The sequence below is a fragment of the Schistocerca americana genome, chromosome 5 (genome assembly GCF_021461395.2).
Source record: "Schistocerca americana isolate TAMUIC-IGC-003095 chromosome 5, iqSchAmer2.1, whole genome shotgun sequence".
NCBI classification, from domain to species: Eukaryota; Metazoa; Arthropoda; class Insecta; order Orthoptera; family Acrididae; genus Schistocerca; species Schistocerca americana.
The window spans coordinates 428,378,568-428,405,585 of record NC_060123.1 but is presented as its reverse complement, the minus strand read 5'-3'; the positions used below and the strand labels follow the sequence as shown (position 1 = coordinate 428,405,585).

Sequence of the window (27,018 nt, the reverse complement as noted above, 5' to 3'; positions counted from 1 at the left end):
GAAAGTGCTAAAGCATATGGGAATTAAGTACGGTGCAGGTGCTTCTGAGTGACTATAAATAAAAAAAGGTAAGCATACATTGAGTTACAGTCTTTTCAAACTTTAGAAGCCGTTACTGAAAATTTACATTTTCTGTTGTATTTCCCCTAAATCTCAGAACCCACTTCGAGTAGAGTATTCAAATTTTCAGGGAGTAATAACATACATATCCTGTGTACTGAACTAAAAATAGTTCAAATGGCTCTGAGCACTATGGGACTTAACTTCTGAGGTCATCAGTCCCCTAGAACTTAGAACTGCTTAAACCTAACTAACCTAAGGACATCACACACATCCATGCCCGAGGCAGGATTCGAACCTGCGACCGTAGGGGTCGCGCGGTTCCAGACTGTAGCGCCTAGAACCGCTCGGCCACACAGCCTGCTCTACTGAACTAAATGAAGAACATAATGTCATGTATAACTAAAATTATTTAGGATAACGTAGAAAAAAGTACACAAAATTTTAACTGTGTAATTAAAAAAATTGTATTTCTGAAAGTAGTGGCTGAAATGCAATTATTGTAGTTTCGTAGACTCTAAACATACAGTTTTAATGTCCTGTAAAAGTTTCATGTCAATGGCTTCAGTGGTTCCCGAAATACAGGGAAGCCAAATCACTAAATTTAACATTGTCGGGATAGGGCGTTCCACCTCCCCTTAATAGTATATACTTGTTCTGAATCCTGCATTAACTATGCCCCACGATAAAACGTAGTAATTCGTTCCATTGGTCTAATAGCGTGCTTTCAAGTGGCTATATTTTATTCAGTTAAAAAATGGAAGGGATAATAGTTGTTTGTAGAGGAACGGCTCGTGAATGTAGACATAAGACGTTACCCAGTACAGTACAGCTTACTTTGTTTCAGTTTCTAGTACGTGCAAAAGTGTAGTTATCTGTTCAATGACTTATTCTGATGATAGGATATAGGTATGTAGCATTGTTTTCAGACTACCAGTGCTTCTCAAAATTGAGAATTTTTAGTACTAGTAAACGTGAAAGGACGTGGGTTGCGGTTGTAAAGAGCTTTATTGCTTTTTTGATAAGGGATTTATTATTGTTTCCGAACTTCATTTTCTCTCGAATCGTTTTCAGAATTACAGTCTCTAATTATTGTATCAAACAGCGTGTGTACTGTGATCAATCTTAATGCGGATGTGGGGAGCGATGTTTGGTCAGGTACGGAGGGGTAACGGGGCTACTTGTGTACTAGGGTTGATGGTACAATGCCAAATACGTGCGCATGTATTGTTTTAGCAAACAACGCAGTTGCACCACGAGACACTTGCTTCTGGAGCTGCTGAATAAGTACAGCGAGGGGCGTGTGACGGGAGCAGAGGCCACATGTAAATGCTTCTGGGGGGCGTGCCTGTATTGTGTGTCGACACCTGCCGCCTAATTGTCACCAGGTGTTGACCCTCTCTCTCTCTCTGTGTGTGTGTGTGTGTGTGTGTGTGTGTGTGTGTGTGTGAGAGAGAGAGAGAGAGAGAGACAGAGACAGAAGGTTAATTCACATGCCCTCAGTTGTCATTTCCTTCGTCCTCTTGGAAACGTATCAGCATTTAGACCAAATTTTATCGTGTGGGACTCTTGCGTGACCCCAGTAATTTCAGAAACGCTAGTCAGTGTACGGAGATTTGTTGCAATTTCAGTGTTATTAGTGGCCGACAATCCAGGCATTGCCCGTATTTTCATTTTGCATTTTTTCTATTGGAAACGAAGGCTTACGTATACTTCTGCAGTAGACTCGGTGTGAGATGATCCCGGACAATTTCTGTACTTCACGTGTCTACAGCGCGATTTTGTAAGCAACCACATTTCAGGCATTAAGTCATCACTGATAACGCAGTGGCCGACGACCTTCACTTAACTACCGAGAGCAGCGGCGTTTGCGTAGAGTTGTTAGTGCTAACAGACAAACAACACTGCGTGAAATAACCGCAGAAATCAATGTGAGGCGTACGACGGACGTGTCCGTTACGAAGATCGTGCGAAGTCGGACTGTAGTGGGCTACGGCAGTAGGTCACAGGTGTGACTGCCTTTGCTAATAGCACGACATCGCTTGCATCGCCTTTCCTGGGCTCGTGAGCTTCTCGGTTGGATGTTAGAGGACTGGAAAACTATGGCCTGGTCAGATGGGCTCCGATTTCAGATGGTAAGATCTGATAGTAGGGTTCGAGGTGGCGTAGACCCTACGAAGCCATGAACCCAAGTTGTAAAAACTCCACTGTGCAAGCTGGTGATTCCATAATGGTGTAGCTGGTGTTTACATGGAATGGACCCAGTCCTCTGGTCCAACTGAACCGATAATTGACTGGAAATGGTTATGTTCGGCTACTTCGATACCATTTGCAGCCATTCATGGAATTAATGTTCCCAAACAACGTCCGAATTTTTATTGCGTCATGTCTCCGGACCACAATTGTTCGCGACTGGTTTGAAGAGCACTCCGGAGCGACTGATTTGGCCACCCAGTGCCCGATATGAATCCCATGGAACATTTCTGGAACATAATGGAGAGGTCAGTTCGTGCTTTGGCAACGCTTTCGTAATTATGGGCGTCTGTAGAGGGAGCATGACACAATATTTTTGCGAGGTAGCTCCAACGTCTTGCTGAGCCCATGCCACACCGAGTTACGACACTACGCCGGCCAAAAGGAGTCCCAACACGATATGAGGAGACATCCAATGACTTCTGCACGTCAGTATATTGACGGATATTGTTTCCTCCCACAGCCGTTTGTGCTTCGCAGTTGAAAGGGTGAAAAGCGCTGCCAGGTGTCAGGTATTTCCGTAAGTTGACTTGATTGTAGGAGTGTCTTGGTAACAAAGAATAAATGTCTTAATACTTAATGCATGCTGCAGCATTTTTTTCACGTATCTCATTGTTTATGACGTCATATCGTCCGATCTGTGTGTCATACAATGATTTAGCATTGCAGATGCTATCATGGGCATACGTGAATATTGTTTGCAAAATGTGTTGCGAATAGAGTTGATGGCAAAGAAGCAATACATTTAAACGCCAAGCCCAATTTCTATATTTCCTTTCAGTCTTTATTTGTGCCATTATGATGTCCAGTCTCAGATTAGGCCCTTTTCGTATCCTCAGCTCAAAGTGGTTCTACACAAAAAAGCTTGTATTTTCTGGTGGGTTATTCCAACTCATTTCAGGTCTCTTACTGCTATGATCCGTTTCATTGTTTCACTTTTAGCTATACTGCGAGTTTAATAGAACTTCCCAACTTTCCTATGTATCTGGTTGGTTCCATTCTTTAAATATATATGCACAGAATATTTGTCTGCAGTTACCATATCCGAATAAATGTTGGTACATTTGTGGTTTTCCTCATTTGCTGTTAGTCCATATATTCCTTCTTCGTGTATTTTCCTAATAACTTCCTTTTGTCGTTTTGATTCTTTCAACCTCCGTCTAACAAGTGGTACACAGAAGAAATTCATGTTTTAGGACCGTGTTGTATCTCAGTTTTGTGTATTTTGCGATGAACCTTTCCGTGAAAATGGCGTTATCTGCGTGTGAATGCGGATTCCTTTTGTGGCAACGAGTTTCATAACTAGTATTTTCTAAGACAGTATTTTTACAAATTGGACCAAATTTCGAAAAACCTAGATTTTTGGTATTTAGTTTCTAGAAGTTGATTGTAGGCATGGGGGCTCCATAGCTGCCTAATTCCAGATCCAGGCAATAGGGAATGTTAACCAGAACCTAAAATTACATTTATTCAAAATGGCTCTGAGCACTTAGAACTAGTTAAACCTAACTAACCTAAGGACGTCACAAACATCCATGCCCGAGGCAGGATTCGAACCTGCGACCGTAGCGGTCTTGCGGTTCCAGACTGCAGCGCCTTTAACCTCACGGCCACTTTGGCCGGCTACATTTATTCACTCCTGGACTTTGCTGTTAACAATCCATTGAAATTTGGGAATAATGGAGATATTCTTCAACACAATACTAGAAGGAAAACTGATATAGCCTTTACTCTAGTGCAGTTGTATCCAAGCTGTCGTAATTACCTCCTGAGGAGTAAAATTACTTTTCTGAGGGGGTAAAAACGAATGGATTCAATTGTGTTTCGGTCAGGAAAGTAATTATTTTTTTAATATCATTACTATTATCACTGTTTCATACTGATTACATTAAATTACCAATAATTACTAGCATAAATGTGTGTCACAATGTGATAGATGTTACGGCTTATGAAACGAATGAATAAATAAATAGTTCAAGTGGCTCTAAGCACTATGGGACTTAACATCTGAGGTCATCAGTCCCTTAACTTAGAACTACTTAAACCTAACTAACCTAAGGACATCACCAACCTGCGACCGTAGCAGCAGCGCGGTTCCGGACTGAAGCGCCTAGAACAGGCCGGCCACAGCGGCCGGCGGATAATAACATCGCACTCACATGGTCCACTCACTACACACATACTTTGTACCTTGCATCTGCGACAGTTAAATCCAGACATTACTGTGTTAAATGCCATAGTTATCTCCTGGCCTAACAATGAAACTGGATTATTTTGGCGAGAATGTAATCGCTCAGTGAGGCAGATAATTGTTACGGACGAGGTGCCACGTCGGACGTCTGACAGTACTATCAAACGCGACAACAAAATACGGGAAAATCTCTCATGCCTGCCGGACCATAGGGTTTGCTGCATTAGCGCGGTTTTTATGGTATCTGGAAACAACGGCTGGAACGTTCTACCAATCGTTCTGTACGTTCTTATCACGGAGCTCTGCCACAACAGCTTTGTAATAGTCCTCATCCTTGGAAAATTCGTGACGGCTGCGAATCAGTTCAGAGATGGCCTGAATGTTGTCAACTATGGTTGATGTCCTTCCTTCCGAACAGCATTATCCACTTCCGTACAGCCTTAATCAAATTGTTTGCACCGCTTCACTACGAGTAGACGCGACAGTTAATTTGGCCCATATATCGCCAGAATTTCACGATGATTCTGCATAAAATTTAGAAGCTTTGCCCATAAGAATCTTACTCTCCCGTGCACTTCAACTCTGGAGTACATTAAGTGCCCGCGTCATTTCATCTCTTATCTGCATCGCAGCAGAACTGTCTGCAGGAAACCCAGAACATGTACTCTGTTCTGACAATGCGCCACCTCTGTCGTGCAATGCACACTGCGTGGGAAGACATGTGCAACTTACTTTTTGTAGTCCCCTTGTATAATGAAACATAGTGATAGTTTGTAATGATCAAAGCTGGAACAATAATAAAGTAACGTGGGTTTTTCGGTAATAAAATCGTTTTTTTGCCTTCGGCGTGGTGTCTGCCCAGCAAGTCATTATATGCTATAGGTAGGTAAGCAAGCCGAGTCGTCCCGGAAGGAAGTCACTACTTGCCCACATCCGCACAGCTGCCTGCGCGCCATGACGGGCCGTTCCGCATCGCGGCCAACAGGCTTTCAGACTCACTCCCTGATGAAACAACCCAGGGGATATCTTAGCCACCTGCCGGGCTCACAGAGAGAAGCCAAACGTCTCGGCGAGTTCCCGAAGACCTTGGTATTCAGTTAAGTAAACAATCATATGATTCACCTCTAGATGGACAACGCTGGGTTTCGGTAAGACTGTAACCACCTAAGTGGCTGCGAGAAGTGTTTTGCACTGTTGAACATAGCGACAGAAAGGACAGAAAATATCAGCGTTTAACATCGCATCGAAGACGAGGTCATTAGTGACTGAGTACAAGCTTGGTTGTTGAAGCAGAGTCCTTTTCAAAGGAACCATCCCAGTTCTGTGTTATTCGATTTATTTTACTCATAGGATGCCGCGTACTTGGGAGATCTCCTTACCCAAATAGCCGTTTCGTCAACATTCTCTAGAGAACCAGGAAGATGGACACTACCTTTTTCGCCTCGTGGAAGCAGCGATAAAAAGTCTGGCGAGTCTGTGAGTATTCCCATTATTTAGCTTGCGAATCTACAAAATCCAGAAAAATATTGTCACGTTGCGTAAATTTGTTTCTCACTGTAATCTCCTTAGTTACAGAATTTACAGTTGTGTATTACATCTTGAATATTTAAGTCTACGGGACGCAAATTTCTGACATACGACGCTGCATTCGTCGTCGCCTTCCGTCACTACCATGGTCTCGATTTTCAGGTATTCTCAGTACTGATTTTTCGGTAGAGGAACAAGCAAGAGCTTATAAGGGATCCCCTAAGTCTACGGGACGCAAATTTCTGACATACGACGCTGCACACTGTTTCTCAAATATACTTTTACGCTTTTACACCAAAAGAAACTCCCTTCTACTGTAGAACTTGTTGCAGGAATGGTAGCAGTGAGACAAAATAGTTTGAACAATTCTTCCAGGAAGTTTCATTCTCAGTCATTCTTTTGGTAACGTCTACCAAACTGACAGACTGAAATTGTTCTTTACTACGCTGGAACAAAATACAGCCTCTACTTCTGCATACAACTGCGAGCGACTGAAGGACGCGCCATATGTTTGTAATAATGGATCAACACATATGACCGTTGCTAGGTGTTTTGCCGCCCTAGGCGAGGATTGAAAAATGACACCCCTCTTGTTTACTACCATCGGTCTCCCCGAATCCCCCCCCCCTCCCTCCTCCTCCACCACCACCACCACTACTAATACTACTACTACCACCAACACCACTACTACCATCAACACCACCACCATCACCTAACAGCACAACAATGCAAATCTGCTATTATTCTTCTAATCTTAAAAGATGCCCTCATTTTCTGGGGACAGTTCTCAGTTTTCATGTTTTCTCCTCAATTCTTCGACAGCAAATGTCCTCAACTTAATACAGGAATTAGCCCAGGAAACTGCCGATATCCTTCGAAGAATTATGCTTGACGCCAGTTTATAAGCATGCAGTATGTTTGTGAGGCTGCTCTGGAATGAAGTGGACGAGCGTAATAAAATGTGCGAATGTTGCAAGTAAAAATAAGCGTCGAAATTCCGGGTAAGCAGAGGCACTGATTCTCCTTTTTTAATTGGAGATACGGTATACAAAACTTTTAAAAACCGCCCGTGTGCCGGATTCCGCAGAGCTTTAGTGAGGTATAAATTACCTTTCAATGGCAGTCTGTGTATTTTTGGTTGGGCATATACACGTCATATCGCCCCCGTCCCCTTCCCGTCGAATGAGTTCGTGAAATTGTTTGCTGTGGATATGTCCGTAAAACTAGCAAAATAGTAAAACATGTGTGTTTGTTCTCGTCCTTGGAAAGATCATACAAGCTGTGGATGTACTTATGTAGATATCTTTTTAATTACTGTTTTCTGAAGGCTTGTTATTGGGTATTTTGTGGGAATACTTAGCTCTGTTTCCTTCAGTCTGTGCTATCACGGCCGTTGGTGCAAGAAGCACCTTGCTTCCCATTAAATTGAGAAAATTCCGTGTTCGTCAGTTTTAACGAGGAACACTGCACCATCTGTACACTACGCCAGTCTTCAGGGAATTATCAGAGTTATCATGGTCCAGGATAGACGCAAAATACTTGTTGCGAGCCATCAGTCAGACATACCGAGAAATGGAAGCAAAAGAACGCACACAGAAGAACGGAAGAGAAACTCGGTTAGAAGATGAACAGTGTTTGGAGGAGAAGAAAGCAAACTCATCAGCTAAAAAAAGTTCACTAACGCTGCCCAGGTGTGCATAATTACGTAAAAGAATGTTACAGGTGAAATTTTATCCCGTTGTCGTCGTCTTTAATTGAGTCAGCTTTCATGCAGCTATCCGCGCTAGTCTCTCATTGGCAAGTCTTTATGTATGTAACTGCTTGCGTCCTGTTTCTGTTTCAGCGTACTTCAAGCATTCAAGCCTTGTCTCGGCATTTTTTATCTCCTACACATGCCTCTGTTATCAAAGGAACTATTTCTTGATGCGTTTGGATGTGTCATACCGACCTTCCTCTTTGATGTCAAGTTGTACCATAGATTCCCCCCCCCCCTCCCCCCCTCCCCAAATTCGTTTCAGTGCCAGTAGTTATTCTTCTCTAGTACCACGTCTCTTGCTGTCTAAACTGTTTGTCGTTCACATTTCACCTCCGTACTAGGCTACACTCCCTACAAATACCTTCGGAAAAGAGTTCCTAGTACGCAGAATTTATATTTGATGTTAATAAATTTCTAGCTTTTGGAAAGGTTTTTCTTGGTGTTGCCAGTCTATATTTTGTATATCTTTACTTCTGTCACCAGTTCTTTTGCTGCCTAAATGACAAAACTTGTCTAATACGTTGTGTCTCAGTTCTGTCTGCATCACCTAATATAATTCGACCACATTCCATTAGATTCATACTTGGGTAGTCGGGACCGTATATTTTCACAATTTTCGTGATTCCAGATAAATGCTGAGTGACAGGAACACGACCTATTTCTTCGTGTGATACACTGGGTACGTCTTCAGAGTCGACTGAAAAAGAAACCCAGTCTCTGGCAAGCCACCTCATTCAGTTTTCTGGTAGTTCAGAGACTTGGATGTGGGTTCAGTGCTTAACGGGAGCAACACACAACCGTTATTGTCTTCCACTACCAGATTAGCAGGTATGCGGCAGTCTGGTCCGAACCTGCTGTTGTGGGGAGCCTCGGTAGATTACCAGACTGACTCTCCCTCAAATACATACGTACTCCCAAACGACGGTGCTTCCTTACATTTAAGGTATTCTAACCACGCTTCCTATATAGCAGTGGATAAAGTAGCTTATTTCTTGTTGAGATTTTTCTTCCTTAGTCGAGTGATATTTTTTCCAATGCTCTAACCGTGCCCAAGTGCATTGCCACAATATACTGTGGTTATAAGCGTTCATTAAAGCAGTATTTAGCTTCACTCTTTGGGTAGTATTGTTTAAGTATTATTCTGTCAGTGAGAAATGTATGAGATATGTTATTGCTCTAGCGCTTGCTACGTTAATGTCAGATTACGACAGCGTATTTCTAATTACAAATCTGTAGTTTCGTAGCTATATCCAGTATCAGATGCAGGAATTCAGACCGTTAAAAGAATCTTTAGCTGGCTAATTTCATCTGCGCTTTTTAAATTGATCCATCGGATATTTCAACAGTGCTAGTTTTGTCTTAAAGAAAAAAAAAAAAACCTCATTAGATGGCGTATGTAGTTCAGAGCATTCTCTATTGAGGATAGTAAATCATTTTGAAATGTGGTGCTAAAGAAAAAAATGTTAAAGATTAGATGGTCAGATCTTGTAACCATTGAAGAGGTACTAAGTTAAGTTGGGGGAGGGAAAAAATAGACGCAACTCGACGTATGGGATCGGTGATACGAAACATTCTGTGTTAAGGAATCATCAGTTTTATAATTGAGGGAAAAGTGGGGGGGGGGGGGAGGAATTGTAGAGGGAGACCAAGGCCTGAGTACAACGACGACGACAAGATGATGAAATGTACGGTCCGGGGCAGATTTGCCGAAAGCTGCAGAAAAGGCCACAGAAGGTTTGTATTCTCATCATTTGGACTTGCTGCTCTTGTATATGCTGTGTTTGGAGTTTGTATTCTGTTTCGGATGTTGTCCTATTAAAATGCTGGACATTTCTGAGATTGTGCTGACTTGAGAGCGCTAGTTCAGTACACCAGTAAGTGGTATAAAGAAAGGGTATCAACCATTTTTACCTACCGCTCATTTTTTTTGTATCGCAGTTAGTAGTAAAATTTGCCAACTGCCCACCAGTTCGTCAGTAACGTTGATTTATAAAAACAGGGAAGTAACTTTACGTAATGAAATTAATAAAGCGGAGTTGCAGCAAGTCAGAGCATGAAGCATATAATAATAATTACTTACCAAATACTTTTTTCCAAATTTTATGTAAAGCTAAAGCAAATATTTTTAACGGCCCACTATGAACGCTGGAATCCCAGTAATGGGCAGTAGGGACCAGATAGATTACAACTTTCCCCCTTCAGTTAGTTGTTCCCGTGGGAAGCACACTCCGCTGGCGATTATGAATGTGAATTTTTCCGCTGGAATTCGTCTCCCACAATAGATTTCTCGCCAACACGTTACAATTGTGAGTGTGTTATTAGGGTACAGCTTGTTTTTACGAAACGATTCTTTGTGAAGGGAAAGAAGTTTTGGACTGACAACGGAGTTACTCGTTTCCGATATGGAAGAGAAGCTAATTTTATTTTTATGATCTCGAAGGACTATAAATGCTGATATATTTGGTAAATAAACAGAATAAAAATTGTTGGCAACAAATCTGTATGCTGCGTAGCTGAGTAATTTGTGAAAGCTTGGCAAACGCCCTCGTACAGAAAAAGTAGCCCGTGATAAAACATTCAATGATTTTGTGCGCAGGAATGAATTCTCGTATGTATCTACTGATTGAGGAGTTTCCTTCACCGTAATGTTGGAATACAACAATATTCCAGGAAGTTTCAAGTACGATTATTATGTGAGAAATTACAACGCACACAGATGCATTTAAACAATCATTATTCCACGATAGGGTTTGTAAAATAGTATTCAGAATAAGTCGAGCAACAGTAGTAAGTGACTTTCAAATAACTTCCGGGAATTCAGCCAGGTAACACTTCCAGCGACCGCCGATATTTCGGGGGGAGAACACCCCGCCATTTTCAAGGCAAACTGCAACGGACAGGCGGCGTACATGCAAATTTAATACCTCGGTTCTCGGACCCAAGCAGGAAAGATAACACACACACACTGAACACTAGTGCCACCAAAGATGGCCAAAGTCAGAGCTATCGATAGTGAGACTATGAATTCGCAGGTGAGGTAGCATTGAGTCTGTCCCTCTGTTTCTTGACAAGGGAGAGAGCCGGATTCCAAACAGAGTTTAAACAGAAACCTCCATCCCTGTTAACAAGGTTGCAGCATTCTTCTGTACCACCACATTTCAAAAGCTTCTATTCTCTTCTTGTCTAAACTATTTATCGTCCACGTTTCACTTCCATACATGGCTAAACTCCACACAAATAATTACAGAAATGACTTCCTGACAAATCTATACTCGATGCTAACAAATTCCTCTTCTCCAGAAACGCGTTCCTTGCCATTGCCAGTCTACATTTTATATCCTCTCTACTTCGACTATCATCAGTTATTTTGCTCCCCAAATAGCAAGACTCCTTTACTACTTTTAGTGTCTCATTTCCTAATCTAATTCCCTCAGCATCACCTGACTTAATTCGAATGAATGGTTTTAAATACTAATATACGCGTCCGGAACGGGATGAAACATTGATATGTGATACAAGGGAAGTACCGTATGCCATGAGCTTCACGGTGCTTGGCAGAGGATAGACAGAAGTCCGTAGGTGTAGCAGTTCCAGCCACTGACAGGCCGTGTGCTACACCCCCTCCCCCCACACCGGCCCCTTGACCGGTATCGCTCGCCCCCAGGGAGCAGAAGTGCAGTCTGCCTGCGCCTCAATCGTGTTACCTGAAGCCTGCGGTCGCAGGTCTGAGGGTTACAGAACGCTGCCGGGATGTCACCGCTGGAAAGTCGGGGCCGCAGTTCTCCCGTGCAAACTCTGGTCGTGGTTGTGTTGCAGGAAGATCGACGCAGGTGGGCGAGATGTGCAGTTTGTTCAGTTGTTTACAAATACCCGTCCATGTGATGTCGATTATCGAGTTTACGTAATGCTGACCGTAATGTGAAACACGAAATGTTACAACGGGAGTTTACTTTCTGATGTTCTGTTGTTATGCATAAATGCATACAATTTAGTTTATGTGTTGTGACGAGAAACGTGTGTGTGCCCGACTACTCTTACCTATTGAGAATTAGTTGGGTCGTAAGGACACAGATATTGTCTTTGTGAGATACGGCAACTGGTAATGAGCTAAAACTGTTTAATTTTTCTTTTGTCTTTTGTGCGGCCGTCGTGGTTTTTTGTTATGTGGAATATTCTTCCAGAGTTAAGAATGATCATATGATATACGTTCTTACCAAAAAACTTCACATTGTGCAGAGGAGAAGGTTTATTCCTTATTTTTCAACCATGCATTTCAGTTTCGCTACTGTGACTGAAATAATTTGTGTGTTACGAATACCATGGAATAGTCATCATCAGGAAGTAGGGGGCTTAATGTGAAATGTTCTCCCTTTTTTTTTTTTCACGGACAACGCTTTGTGAGTGAGTGGTGCATGGCTATCTTCGCAACTCCCTTGCCGTGTAACACAAAGCCGAAAGGGAGCCGCGTTGCCGGTTCGCCCATGTCGACCAGGCGCGGTCTTTCGCGTCGGGTGGTTTAGTTTGCCGTACCAGGTACGGTGTGCGTTTTTAATTTAATGTCAGTGAGGACAGTTCCAACATCGAAATTGCTTATTTTTAAGATAGTGCCAAAAAATGTGTCCAGCGGCTAATGAAAATAATTTGTGACGTGTGTGACTTGTGTACTTCACCTGCATTGTTGCAGTGTCTATTGTCGCCTAATAATCAGTAAAATGATCCACTACATGTTTATCTTTTTCCTGCTTTGTCTGCACTTAATTTTTTCACAGCTTTGGTATTCCATGGTCTGTATCAGCCGATATTGAAGGGTTGATGCCTAAACAACAATCGTCTCTTTGAAAAACCTCCCGATTTGTCGCTGCGTAGAATTTTTGTTACAATTTCCGTTTTTGTAACCAGATGTACTCTACCACAGTTGTCTTATATATTTGGAGTCGCACCTGAAATGAATTCCTTTTAGGATAAAGTTTTTCCTGCGTTGATTATTTTATTTGTAATCGTAGCGATTACCCGAAATGAATTCCTTTTAGGAGAAATTTTTTCCTGCATAGATTATTTTATTTGTAATCATACTGATTAGCTAATTTGAACCCCGTGAGCGCTGCAAGCAAACATAATTTGTAAACCTCGTTCAAGCCGGCACAAGGTAGAAACATTTGTGCAGAAACAAGTACACGGTGTTTTGTATTGTTTCGATTTATCTGCGGCCGATATTATGTAACATTACGTTAAACACATTTAGCGATTCCACGAAAAAGGGGGGGGGGATAGAGAGAGAGAGAGAGAGAGAGAGAGAGAGAGAGAGAGAGAGAGAGAGCTGCGGGATGTGGAAAGAAGTCTATTTGTTAGTGCAGTGCAATGAAATTGCTAACATTACTAATGTTAATTGTCTTCGACTTATACAGCTTCACCATTATCTGCAGGTTCTTTTCATTGTTAGCTACTGTTTGTCATTTGGGAATTTGATACCACATATGATGAATTATTCCTTATGTTTGACATGCGAGTGTGTTTATTGTACTTCCTTCCGTTGTGGCACATACCCTCATTATTGACGGGTTGCCGCCATCCACATTAGGTTTTTCTGAGCACATCTTTAGGGCTGACTCAAACGCTCATTGCTTCAGGTGTTTCCGTCGATTACTTCCGATCACTACAGCTAGAAGACGTGCCACTGGGTAATTTCTTTACAGGGTAGTTTGCTATTTTTTGATATAACGCGACGTCTTCGCATTTCATTCGTTTCATGTAAGTGAATTCCCTAGTGGCAGGGTAAGCCACGCCGTCATATCCGTTTCTCAAGTGGCCCTGGTAAGATGCGATTTTCGGAATAATATTTGAAGTGGCCCTGAACCTAGGGACCCTGTGTCGAAAGAAAAATATTGATAACACGAGGTATCTATTCATATAATGCGTTATGTATTAGAGTAAATATTCTATCTGCTCCAATCTCTCCGTCTGTTTACGTACACAGAACACTTTTAAAAAGCATCAACCGGAGCAACCTTCAGAGAGATGACTCTCCCATCTGTTTTTGCAATGTGTCTATAGAATAATTGAGATAGAATATTTTCACAGCTTTTAAATACAATAATACAAACGTTGAAACCAGCAGTGTTTTTATTTTCGTGACATGTTACAATTTTTAAGAAATTGGAACCTTAAATATGAAATTATAGAACAACTATCAGAAAACAGCTGAATGTTACCCAAAAATAAGTAAATTAAATCTTACGTACACTTACTACTCTTCGTTCGTGTTCTCACTCACAAACAATGTTTTATCCAGTCGTTTAGCCGATAATCTGTCGCGTGACTCTGACAATGCACTTGCCTGCCTGTGAAAATAAACGGTCAGGAGGACACTGATGTCAACTGGGTTGTAAGGTACTCTTTGGCTAGCTTATAGAAGTAAGATAATAAAACTTTCACGAGTTCCCAATGCTTTAAAGGTCCAGTCCATTGGGATGACACAGGTGTCGCCAAACAAAGGGTCTTTCCATCCATTTGATCACCCAAAGCAAGTTCGAAGGAGGCCACTACCCTATCTTTTTTGTTTTGATTTCCACGTTATAATGTTTTAAGGTTATTCTGAAAGTCATGCAGCGTTTCACGAGAATAATCGCTATCTGCTTCGCTGTTGCCGGTGCGTTGATGTAGATATTGCCTTAGCACATTACTCATTACTAACAAGGGAAACTCCCGCCCCCCTCCCCTCAGATTTAGTGGTGAGTTGGATAGCCCGTCAGAGACTGAAAACAGGAAGGAGGTGTACTGAACTGTGGAAAAAAGAAGAAAATCAGAAACAGTGTACGGTCCAAACTCAATGTATGCCATATTGAGCAAAGTCAGTCACGCTCTTTTTTTCCACAAAATTAGGAACTTTCGTCCGTCATTGACATGTCTGTTTAACGTATTCAAATTTGCGTAAATGAACTGTATTACAACGAAGGAATTCAAGACTCAAAACTTCCACAACGGAACGCAAGAGACATAACATGCGGTATCTGTGTAGAGCAAACAGGAGGTACGTCTGGAGGTCCCTTCATTACACATCACTGTTGCAAACTGACATAACGTCACGACACACAGACAAATTTTAATATAGCAGACAGACACATCAATGACCGGAGGGAAAGTTCTTAATTTGGGGGAGGGGGGGGGGGGTGTTTGGACCTTGTGACATTTGAACCTGGAGCTCCCCTTACTCAGTCCAACACCGTGACCACACAACCACTACACGAGCGTGACTAACGCTGCTCAAATTGGATACATACGCCGTCGCGTGTTCGCGTCACCATTAATGAAAGTGGCGAGATTGGGCTGGGCAAAGGGTGGGAATTTGTATGGGCGCTGATAACCGCGCAGTTGAGCGCCCCACAAACCAAATATCATCTTCATTAAATTACATATATTAAGTCTGGACCGTTTATTGTTTCTGTTTTTCTTTTTTTTCACAGTTCAGTACACCTTCCTGTTTTCATGCTTGATCTGTGTTCGGTTCCTGACGGGCTGTCCAATGGGCCAACTTATCACTAAATCTGAGGGGGTGCGTTGGGGAGTTTCCCTTGTAAGATCATTCAGTATGATATCGTGTAAAAATTACTAATGTGAGGAAAAGTAGCAACTCAGAAGTATCGGTATGGAGGCGAAAATACTCGATACCAAGAAGGAGTGTGCTGTTTGTCCTCTATGCCAAGTGATCGTTTTTAGCTATCCGTCTACTCCAGTCTATTATCTCCGAGTATTCGGGTATTGATCATTTTTAGGCTATGACATGGCGCTTATGACCTCAGCTGTTTCGTTCCCTATAGCAAGAACAAATAAATAAGAAGTAGCTATTTTTCTGTGTTCCTACCTATACCAGTGTGAAGAACCGTGTACACTACCTGATCAAAAGTATCCGGACACCTGTTAGTGGACAATAACATGGGGTGTGCCTATCCTTCGCCCATATGACAGCTAGAACTCTGGTGGGAATACTTTCAATGACGTGTCTGAAAGTGACAAATGGGGGCCCATTCTTCTTAAAAGACCGAGTGATGTTGGACGCTGGGGTCTCGAGGGAAGACGACGTTCTAACTCATCCGCAAGGTGTTGCATTGCGTTCAGGTCGGGACGCTGGTCAGGCCACACGATTTCAGGAATGTTCCAGATTTTTCATAGGGTGAGTTGTCATGCTGATTTCATGATCTGCGAGGTGTTCCTTTGCTTTTATACTGGCGGCTCCGCCTCTCGTGACATCTGGTGGTCAATTCCGCTCTACATGGGGATGTCCAGTAGCTTATGATCAGATAGTGTATGTTTGGACATAATGGGGCAAAGTAGTAACAATAAAAGTTTGAGTCAGGTATGCATCACATGTACACATGAGGTGATAACAGGGAATCCTATCTGGGGCAACAGTCATTGCGACCACATTACTGCGGAAGATGCCCATTGTGGGGTGCGTAACCAGCGGCCTGATGGCCGGACACGCGCAGCTCCCTGCCCTCCCTTTTGTGCCTGGTTATTTGGCTGACGGTGCCCCACCTTTGTCTTGTTCCAGGTCCCGGTCCGGCTACGACAGTAACTCCAGCGATGAGGGCGGCGCTTCAGACGAATCGTCGGCGGAGGAGGCGGCGGCGCCGGTCTCCGCCCGGGCCACGGGAACCAGGAAGCATATCAACAAAGGCCGCTGGAGCAAGGAGGAGGTGCGTACCGCACAGCCACAGCCGCCGTGCCGGCTTTCCTCGTAACAGCTGCGTGCAGCTCTCCCTGGGTCGCGTCCAGGGTTCGCTTTGGAGAGCGTCGCAGTTTGTTTACTGTCTCATCCCTCGCTCCTTCCCCATATTTAAATTGCTATTACCGCCATTTCCAACGCTACACAGATGAGTACAATTTTAGTAATGATACTTCACAATCTCATTATGAGAAAAATGTATAAAATACTTTGGAGCAACAAACAACAGCAACCACCACTATCTATAGTAAAAACTACCCTTCACAAAGCACTGGTTATAATTAAAGTGCATCCACTCACAGGTGTCCAGTGTGGGCTATAATTCATCTACATCTACATTTATACTCAGCAAGCCACCCAACGGTGTGTGGTGGAGGGCACGTTACTTGCCACTGTCATTACCTCCCTTTCCTGTTCCAGTCGCGTATGGTTCCACTTCAAATCGTTCCGTACGTATACTCCCAGATATTTTACAGAAGTAACTGCTACCAGTGTTTGTTCCGCCATCATATAATTATACAATAAAGGATCCTTCTTTCTATGTATTCGTAGTACATTACATTTGTCTATGTTAAGGGTCAATTGCCACTCCCTGTACCAGGTGCCTATCTGCTGCAGATCTTCCTGCATTTCGCTGCAATTTTCTAATGCTGCAATTTCTCTGTATACAGAGTTTCTCTGTATACTACAGCATCATCCGCGAAAAGGCGCATGGAACTTCCGACACTATCTCCTAGGTCATTTATATGTATTGTGAAAAGCAATGGTCCCATAACTCTCCCCTGTGGCACGCCAGACGTTACTTTTAACGTCTGTAGACGTCTCTCCATTGAGAACAACATGATGTGTTCTGTTTGCTGAAAATTCTTCAATCCAACCACACAGCTGGTCCGATATTCCGTAGGCTCTTAGTTTATCAGGCGACAGTGCGGAACTGTATCGAACGCCTTTCAGAAGTCAAGGAAAATGGCATCTACCTGGGAGGCTGTATCTAATATTTTCTGGGTCTCATGAACAAATAAAGCGAGTTGGGTCTTACACGATCGCTGTTTCCGGAATCCATGCTGACTCCCACAGAGCAGACTCTGGGCTTCCAGAAATGACATGATACGCGAGCAAAAAACATGTTCTAAAATTCTACGACAGATCGATGTCAGAGTGTAGGCGCATAGTCCTGCGCATCTGCTCGACGATCCTTCCTGCAAACTGGAACTACCTGTGCTCCCTTCCAGTCATTCGGAACCTTCCGTTCCTCCAGAGACCTGCGGTACACGACTGTTAGAAGTGGGGCAAGTTCCTTCGCGCACTTTATGTAGCATCGAACTGGTGTTATCGTATGGCAGCAAAATTTCGTAGATACCTTAATGCGAAACCAATTTACGCTGGAAGAAATAAGGCCACCACGTACAAATCTGACGCTGTGAATGCAGGAAAGACGTATAGAGATGGACCTATATGTAATGGATTACGAATGGGGCGTCGGCAGAATTCGGGAACCGTGTCAGAGTTGTAGTTGACAGCAGGTATGGTGAGCGCGTGGATACCCGCCTTACCGAGCTGGAATACGCTAACAGGCAGACAGGCCAGCCGGCTGCAATCGCATCCACGTTTGCGGATACTGACGCAAGCAACTCAAAAGCATTCTCCGTTCAAAGTAGCTTTTAGTTTGTAACATTCCTTGCCCATTTCTGAGATTCGTAAGTGTACATCCTTCCTTACACCCAGAAACCCTCCAGGCAGAAAAAAAAGTCCACGAATCAGTACGGATTTAGAAAGCATCGCTAGTGTGAAACCCTCAGCTTGCCCTTTTCTCACGCGATAAGCTGCAAACTATGGGTGAAAGGCAAGAGTCCATATTCCGAGATTTCCGGAAAGCGTTTAGTTCGGTGCCCCACTGCAGACTGTTAACGCAGATCCGTGCATACAAAGTGCATAGGTTCTCAGATATGTGAGGGGCTTGATGACCTTTCAAGTAATAGAACCGGTGTCCTGGATAGCGAGTGTTCATGAGAGACAAGGATACCATCAGAAGTGATCCCAGAAAAGTGTGGTAGGATCGCTCTTGTTCTCTATAATTTGCAACTTTTTGCTGATGACGCTGTGTGGTGTACGGGAAAATATCGTCGTTGAGTGACTGTAGGAGAATATAAGATGGCTTATAATTTCTATTTGGTGATGAATCGCAGCTTGCTCTAAATATAGAAAAAATGTACGTTAATGGAGGTGAGTAGGAAAAACAATACTGTAATGTCCGAATACAGGATTAGTGCTGTGCTGCTTGACACACTCTTGTCGGTAGCGATACGAAAAGAACGAGTACGTAAGGTCGGTAGCAGGAAGCGAAGGTCAACATTGGTCGATTTGAAGAAATCTAGGAAACTAAAGCTCACATAAAGGAGACCGCGTGTGAGATTCCTACCAGGTCCGATGAGAGGAAGACATAAAAGGCGTATTGCCAGATTGTTATCGGTAGGTTCGATCAATATTTCGAGTGTTACAGAAACATTGCGACATAAATGGAAATTCATGGAGGAAATACGCGTCCCCCCCCCCCCCCCGGGCGAAATACACACACACACACACACACACACACACACACACACACACACACACACACACACACACACAAACAAAGGCCGGAAAGTTGGCGACACTTGCAGAAACAAACCAAACTCTAGGTAGACACAAAAAAAATGGCGGTTGAAATGTTATGTTACGAAATTACAGTGACTACACGAAATGTCGATGATTTTAACAGGGTTTTCTTTTCATGATGGAAGTGTGCATAGTTTTCAAATAATGAATTATACACTTTCTTATGTCGTTCCATATTATTATAATAAACTTCCAAGAACAGGTTTTAAATCCATAATCAATAAGTGATTACGAAAAAATCGTGTAATATTACTGGCAAAAGTCGCTTTTCTTGTAAACTACTACAATGTATGTAAAGCAGCTGCAAAAAGTAGCAGCCACGAGAAATTATATTATCGCATGAAGGTAAAATAAGTGTGTGTGTGTGTGTGTGTGTGTGTGTGTGTGTGTGTGTGTGTGCGTGTGTACGTACTTGCGTGCCCGTTTTGGGGAAAACTGCATAGTTTCAAATGTTTATCTGGTGTTCCGTATCAATTTTCATGATGCCCTGTTATGTCAGTGCTTTCCGCCGACGAGTGGAGCAGGCACTCTGAACAGGTCGACGCCTATAAGGCAAGGGATGGGTAAACACATCTAGGTTGCTGCTACTAATGGAGTGACCCTTGCCAATACGTGGGCGACGGAAAACCCCAGCTTGTGAATGAGTCTTCTGCAGGACTTCCTGGAAACTGCTCCACGCGAACAATGGGTTATTTGTGCAGTCCCATTCTAGGATTGCAGGTTGGAGTGTTCCAGGTAACTTGGACGGAAGTGCAACTTCGGTACCATTACCTCTCTGAGAAAAATAAGATAATTGACCATGGTCATCGTCACATAGCGTTTATACCGTGATTGTTATAAATAACTTGGCCTGTTCTGCTACCAGTCACATATTGAAGTCTTTACGTAAAAAAATAGCTACGCATTTCGGACGTGCGTATCACTAGACGTTCTTAATGGCATTTTTGTGAACATTTTTGTGAAAATTGAAGTTACAAAATTATCTAAAATTAACTAATTGCTAGTTTACTGAGACTGACTTGATCTTGGCGCAGCCGGTTCTTGTGGGAAAATGGGCTGGGCGGGATGTGTAAATCGTAAGTAATACCTGCCACATGGAGAATCTAAAATGGTTAGTGCAACATACGGACGCCAAAGCACTGTCATGCGCTCCCCGTACGCTGCAGTTTCGCAGACATTGCAGCCCGACACCACGGGAGGTGCAGCAGTTGTAATTGTTGATTGGTAAAAATCTCAAATGATGTAGCGAAATCGCATTGTTTGCCTGACCAGAGTGGAGAAAAAGTGTGAACTTTGCGCAAGGCATAGCCGGTCCGAATTTTTATAAACTGATACGAAAGAAATGTGAGCGTAGTTAAGAGCCCGGTCAAGGCGATTGCCAGTTGTAGTTTTGCGTAACAGCTTTTCTCCCCATTTCGCTCGGAATTCTTTTCGCCTCACAAGGTGGTGTGTCTCTAGCGTGGCTCACTCCAGTGTATATACAGTGTGTGCCCAGATCTTTCTCGGAAATAGCTCTGGTGGCGACAGGAAATGCCGCCTTACTGCAAAGCAAAACAATACGCCCGACTCACCAGCGGCGCCAAATAGTTGCAAGACCTATTCACTAACTGTAGCTGTGTTTGCATCCGTATGTGATGTACTTTTTGCTTGTTTTGACCGAAATTGTCTACCTCATTGCGGAGCATTTGCAGATTTCACATAATATCCGTATCCATGTGCCTTGCGAACGACCGTACAGGTATGGTGGACGATATATAGCGTACGTACCAGCAGCATTACCCGTTCCCTACTCACCCTGTTTTCGTTTTTGCGCATCCAAATATAGAACGCGTAGGGCTGTGAATTCGCTGCCTTAACTGCATGTCTGGAGCCAGAGCCACAATGATGCTATCCTGTACTCGTGGCAGAACTTCAGCAAAATGTTGCGCACGCCCCCCTGCCCCTCTTTCCTACCGCAGAAAGTACCTTTCACAATTCTTTTTTTCCTACACAGATTTCGCTTATGATTTTGGGGAAGGTTAACGGAGATTAATAACAACGAAACAAATTGCCCACTGATGTTTGATCCAAGAACTACATGGGTTCAACGTTTGCACAGTGATAAGTTGGAAACTTGAAATTTTTTAGATTCTTTAACGTTTCTCTGAGTTTCATTCGCACTGGGATAACAACAAAGTACCTTAAATAAGGCGTACTTCCAGTGGACTTCCGACACCAGGTGCTTAAGCAAAGGGAAATAATACATTTGTTTATACGAGGGTTCAACTTAGTTGAGCAGAGTTTAGCTGTCAATCAGCACAACCACTAACAATTGCCGTAATATTATTAATCAACCACAGAAGGCTTATTGTTGAATTCTTTATTGTTTACACGCCAGGTACTATCAAACGAAACTGGGCGGACGAAAAGTACTGGCTGGAAGGGCAAGTAAGTTACATATTCTCCAAATCTTTTTTACGTGTTTCCTCCACATACGGATCTCTGTCGTCCAGGTCGGCAGAGCAGCCTTAAGTGAAATCGCATGTTGGTTTCAGTACCCGATTGCCGGCTTTCGATATCCTACTTGAGTTTCTACGTAACTCCATTATTGAACTGTGCTACCAGTGTAGGCGGCAGCTGTGTGAAACAATTTCCACGTAAAGTCACAAACCATGTTACCGTTAGACGCCCATTATATAGTAGTCATTTCTTTATTAAGCCTATTTTACACGGAGACAGTACGTTGCGAAGCCAGATTTCGAAAGTGTAATGCTGGCCATTGTGCGCGCGTGGCTCACAGTGGCCAAAGTCGTGGGGTATGCCAAATTACACTACACGAATCTATCAGTAGCGTGTGGTTAGGTTAGGTGAAGTTTCGACAAAATGAGACATAGTGAGTAACTGAAAAAAAATTGGTTTTTTGGCAGTTACGCTATATCCAGGTGCTTGTGGATCGTTAATGACCAACATTACAAGAATCAAGTGCAACACTGTTTTACGCTTTTAGCATTGCTTTTAATGCGTGATAAGTCTAATGATTTGATATTAGTAATTGGAGACGTATTGGTAACCCACTCCGGTTTGTCTTAAAACATTTATGATCACTCTTGTTGTACTTTTGTCGTTTACACTCCCAAATTTATTACATTCTGTAGAATTAAGAGTAAATATTGTCCCACTGTTGTAACTGGAAAACAAATTTGTCGAAGACTGTGAATAGACAAATTAGCCACTCCTTTTAAATACCACATCATTCATGAAAATTGGTCGATATTTTCCCTGGCTGCATGATTTTCCGTAGGTGAGGTAAAGTAAAAAGTGAGAAAATTGATGGCTATATTGATTGAGCTGTGGCATCATAGAAAGTGCAATAATTTTTCAACTTTATTACATTTGTCATATTTCGTTAGATGTCACAGAGAAGTCTGGGATGTGGAAAGTGGTGGAAGATCTACGTTTTAAGTAGAATCCAATGAAGCGACATAACCTTATGAAATATTATTTTATTAAATTGCTAATGTTAATCATATTTTAACATAAAACATCGGTTATCCATCGTTATTTGAAGATTTATCAATTGGGCATTACCAACCTTCGAGTCGCTGGTTATGTTGGGTTTTTTAACCAGCAGCGAAGATGAACTTGATTGAACTATTAACAGAAGTAAAAGACATACATCAACAATACGGATTGGACCACACTCTCAGCAAGTCCAGACTAATGGTAATTGATTGAGGAATACAGATTGAACTCGCAGTTAGATTAAAGGAAGAGGTGCATTCTTTCATCTATCTTGGGTCAACCATCAGCTGCATGGGAAGCTGTAAAGATGAGATGGATCATGCTAAGGCTGGTAGCTATGAAGCATCACACCAAGATCTAGCAGAACAGAGCAGTAACGAACACCACAAAGGTCCGGCCTGTTGAAACACTCGTGTTTTCCGTCTTTTTTATGATTTCGAGACATGGACCCTTAAACCCATAGACAAACAGCGTATCGATGAATTTGAGCTTTGGTGCTGCTGGCGCAGAAAGCAGCGCATAGAATGGGTGTGGAAAGTGAGGAAAGATGTACGTTGAACAACTCGGTATATCCACCTGGGTTTCTTTTTGTGTCAACCAAAAAATTTTCCTGTTCTTTGGCAACACTGTGAGAAGAAGTGGAGAAAACGTAGAGAGAATAATTAAATCAAGAGGTTCTATGCTCTTATTGTTCAGAATTCTCTGAGAGAAGCTAGTAAGCGTCCAGGATGTCATGGCAGTTTTAAAAGCAATCCATCTGTGGATCTGCTTGCTGCAAATGTACATATGTATCCTACAAGCAACTGTACAGGGAATGGTGGAGGGTGCATCGTACAAGTGTAACCGATTTTTGTTTCCTGTTGCGTTCGCGTATTGAAAGAGGGAAAATTGTTATCTCGAAGCCTGCTAACAAGGGAACCTCCCCATCGCACCTCCTTCAGATTTAGTTGTAAGTTGACACAGTGGATAGGCCTTGAAAAACTGAACACGGATCAATCGAGAAAACAGGAAGAAGTTGTGTGGAACTATGAAAAAAATAAGCAAAATATACAAACTGAGTAGTCCATGCGCAAGATAGGCAACATCAAGGATTGTGTGTGTTCAGGAGCGCCGTGGTCCCGTGGTTAGCGTGAGCAGCTGCGGAACGAGAGGTCCTTGGCGGAACGAGAGGTCCTTGGTTCACGTCTTCCCTCGAGTGCTCCTTACGCAGACAAAGATTTTGCCTTACTCCTTGCCAGCTATACAGGACAGAAGGATCAGGATTTGTACAATTGTATTGTGGGAGTGGACGTGTTACCATTCCTCCAGGTTGTACACCTCTTGTGCAACAGTTAGAAGTGTTTGGTTTTCGGCAAGTGAAATACTTTGTGAAAAGATTCTATGATTTTGCGAAGCTGCACAGGTACACAGAGCAGTATTGTTTACGTGATCATGTGTCAATTATCAAAGTTCAGGCACTCACACATAATCAACTTCGCTCTCCAAAATTCCAGGACATGTTCAGATTTGCTTGGACATATGCAGGATTTGACGGTCTACACACGAAAAAAAACATATGTTTTGACAGAGCACAGGAAAAACTGTGCGACTGTGAAACTGTTGCATTCGTTTGTTGCAGTTTATGTGACAAACTCTTATGTTTTCATCACTTTTTTTGGGAGTGATTATCACACCCACAAGAAAACCTAAATCGGGCAAGGTAGAAGAACCTTTTTACCCATTCGCCAAGTGTACAAGTTCGGTGGGTCGACAACATATTCCTGTCATGTGACGCACATGCCGTCACTAGTGTCGTATAGAATATATCAGACGTGTTTTCCTGTGGAGGAATCGGTTGACCTATGACCATGAGATCAAATGTTTTCGGTTCCCATTGGAGAGGCACGTCCTTTCGTCTACTAATCGCATGGTTTTGCGGTGCGGCCGCAAAACACTGACACTAAACTTATTACAGTGAGCAGAGACGTCAATGAACGAACGGACTGATCACAACTTTGCGAAAATAAAGAAAGTATACTTTTCACTCGAGGGCAGACTTGAACCAAGGACCTCTCGTTCCGCAGCTGCTCACGCTAACCAGGGGACCACGGCGCTCCTGAGCTCACACAATCCTTGATGTTGCCTCTCTTGCGCATGGACTACTCAGTTTGTATATTTTGCTTATTTTTTTCTTAGTTCCACACAACTTCTTCCTGTTTTCTCGATTGATCTGTGTTCAGTTTTTCAAGGCCTATCTACTGTGCCAACTTATGTGATCTTGGCCCACTGTTTTCCTTCGCCGAAATTGAGTTTATTGTATGGTTATCTCCTTGTAAGTATAGTAAAGTCAATCGGGTAAGCCACATTAGTTACAGAGTGATTCCCTGATGAAGTTACAAACTATCAGAGATTGTGGAGAAGGGTAAATGTATCAATTTGAGGTGGGGGACCCTTGTCCAGAAACGACCGAGTTCAAAGTTACAAGCGAGTTGAATACATGTATCGGTGCTCTTGCTAAGATACTAGGGTACGAAACTTTCAGAGGTGGCAGTATGGACCAAAACAAGAAAAAAATTATAAATATGGACTCTAAAATGCATTCTGGTACGTTAAGAGGTATGGGCACTTGCATTCTGGTACGTTAAGAGGTATGGACACTTGTTCAGTAGATGTAAATTTCACAGTAGCGAAAATGAACGATTATCTTACATCGTAAGGCATGCATTTTACAGCGCGTAGTTACTAGTCATTTTTTGATTCATACTACCACCTCAGAAAGCTGCCTATCCTACAATCTTAGCAACAATAGTAGCGGTATGTGTGTTCCACTGTGAGGGATATTAAGAGCGATTTTCGCTTATAACTTTTGACTGTCGTTTCCGGCCCAGGGTTCCTTACCCCAAATTGATAACGTCTCTAAAAGTTTGCAACATCATCACGGAGTCACCGTGTATATTGGTGCAGGTTTCTGGGATTCCAAAATTTCCCAGTTTTTTCTAATTTCTAACCTTTATGTCCAGTCTGCTGCCACCACTGTAACCCAAAGGTGTAATGGGGTCATGTCCAGCATGTTCTCCATCTCAGCGGTGGATCGTTGCTGATTCCGCCTGTTATGGCTGCGCTGTCTGTGCACCTTGGGGAAGCTCCTTAGCAACCACCATCTGTTGTACTTTGTTCCCCCATACTGAACCCCATAAATTATCATGGATCTTATTACAATGGTGCATCTGTATCCATATATTAGATATTTGAATATGCTCAAGATCCTGCAACAGACGGACGTCAGCGATATTGGTGTAAAAGCGGTGTTGGTGTGGTGTATAAGTGCTCCTGATATGTTACCCGTTTTGTAAACAAGAGTGACATACGCTGTTTTCCAGTCACACGGGGCTATTCGCTGCACGAGCGATTCTCGCGAAGTAGGGCTAGGAAAGGAGCTGTCGTCTCCAGTGTTAACAAGTGGAGAAGATACCGCTGTACGCAGTATCCGTCCGCTGTAGCCTCTTAACGCGAGTGGCCAAGGGCTTGCCTGGGCGCCCCACCCTACCGTCCTGTAAGAAATACAATGCGCCAGAGAGCTCCTTTTGGTACAGGGGCTCCTGAAGGGTTGCCGCCCTGCTACTCCAAGTGCGTCGTTTCCCGCGACTCCGCGTCCTCTGCTGCTTCCCACCGGGGGATCGCGCAACCCCAGGGCCCTCCGCGCATACACACAGTTACCCCATTCGAAGGGCGTCCAAGGGCTGACCACAGCTGCTTTCGCAGACCTTTGACGCCTTGCTCCTCCAAGAAGCGTCTTCCAGTGATGATGTAATCCCCCTTTTTTTTCTCGCTTGCGCGACTAGCAGCAGCTAGAGTTTGAAAGTCGCTCGGGCAGCTTGTAACTTGCCGCAAGTACTTGCAGAAGTGTTTCCTCTAGAACCGTGTCGTGAGATCGGCAAGTGGATGCTTACATTGTCGTGCTAAAAACGAGGGCAGCCACCATCGATGGTGAAGAATTGGATACAGAGGTGTACGCATTTATCAAGAAACACTATTTCGTGAATTTTAATTAGAGGGCTTCGCTCAGATTAAAACCTTTCTGCAGTCTTCAAAAATCTTTTGTCTGTAGTACAATAACATGTTCGAAAGCAGGTTACAAAAATGCTGCAAGCTGTATCATAAAAAACTTTGTGTTCTGCCTTACGGCTGGTCTTGTCATGGGGGAAATCACGTCAAGGAGGTCCACCGCATGAGCGTCTACGTAAGTGATTCCAGTGGTGGTTTCCCGTTGTCTTCCACTGATGATGATGATTAAATGATAATGAGGACAACACAACACCCAGTTCCTGAGCAGAGAAAATCTCCGACCCAGCCGGGAATCGAACTCGGGCCCCT

The 27,018-nt window shown here is 43.1% G+C and overlaps 1 protein-coding gene across 4 annotated transcripts in view; it reads left to right on the top strand.

The window, feature by feature from the left end:
* The window catches only part of LOC124615411 (myb-related protein B), a 204,465-nt gene that overhangs the window by 122,883 nt on the left and 54,564 nt on the right, over positions 1–27,018 (top strand). For all 4 annotated transcript variants that reach the window (XM_047143276.1, XM_047143275.1, XM_047143277.1 and 1 more), the window contains exon 2: positions 16,336–16,480. In XM_047143276.1, coding sequence (XP_046999232.1) covers positions 16,336–16,480 — 145 coding nt within the window. The remainder of the gene's footprint in view (positions 1–16,335; positions 16,481–27,018) is intronic.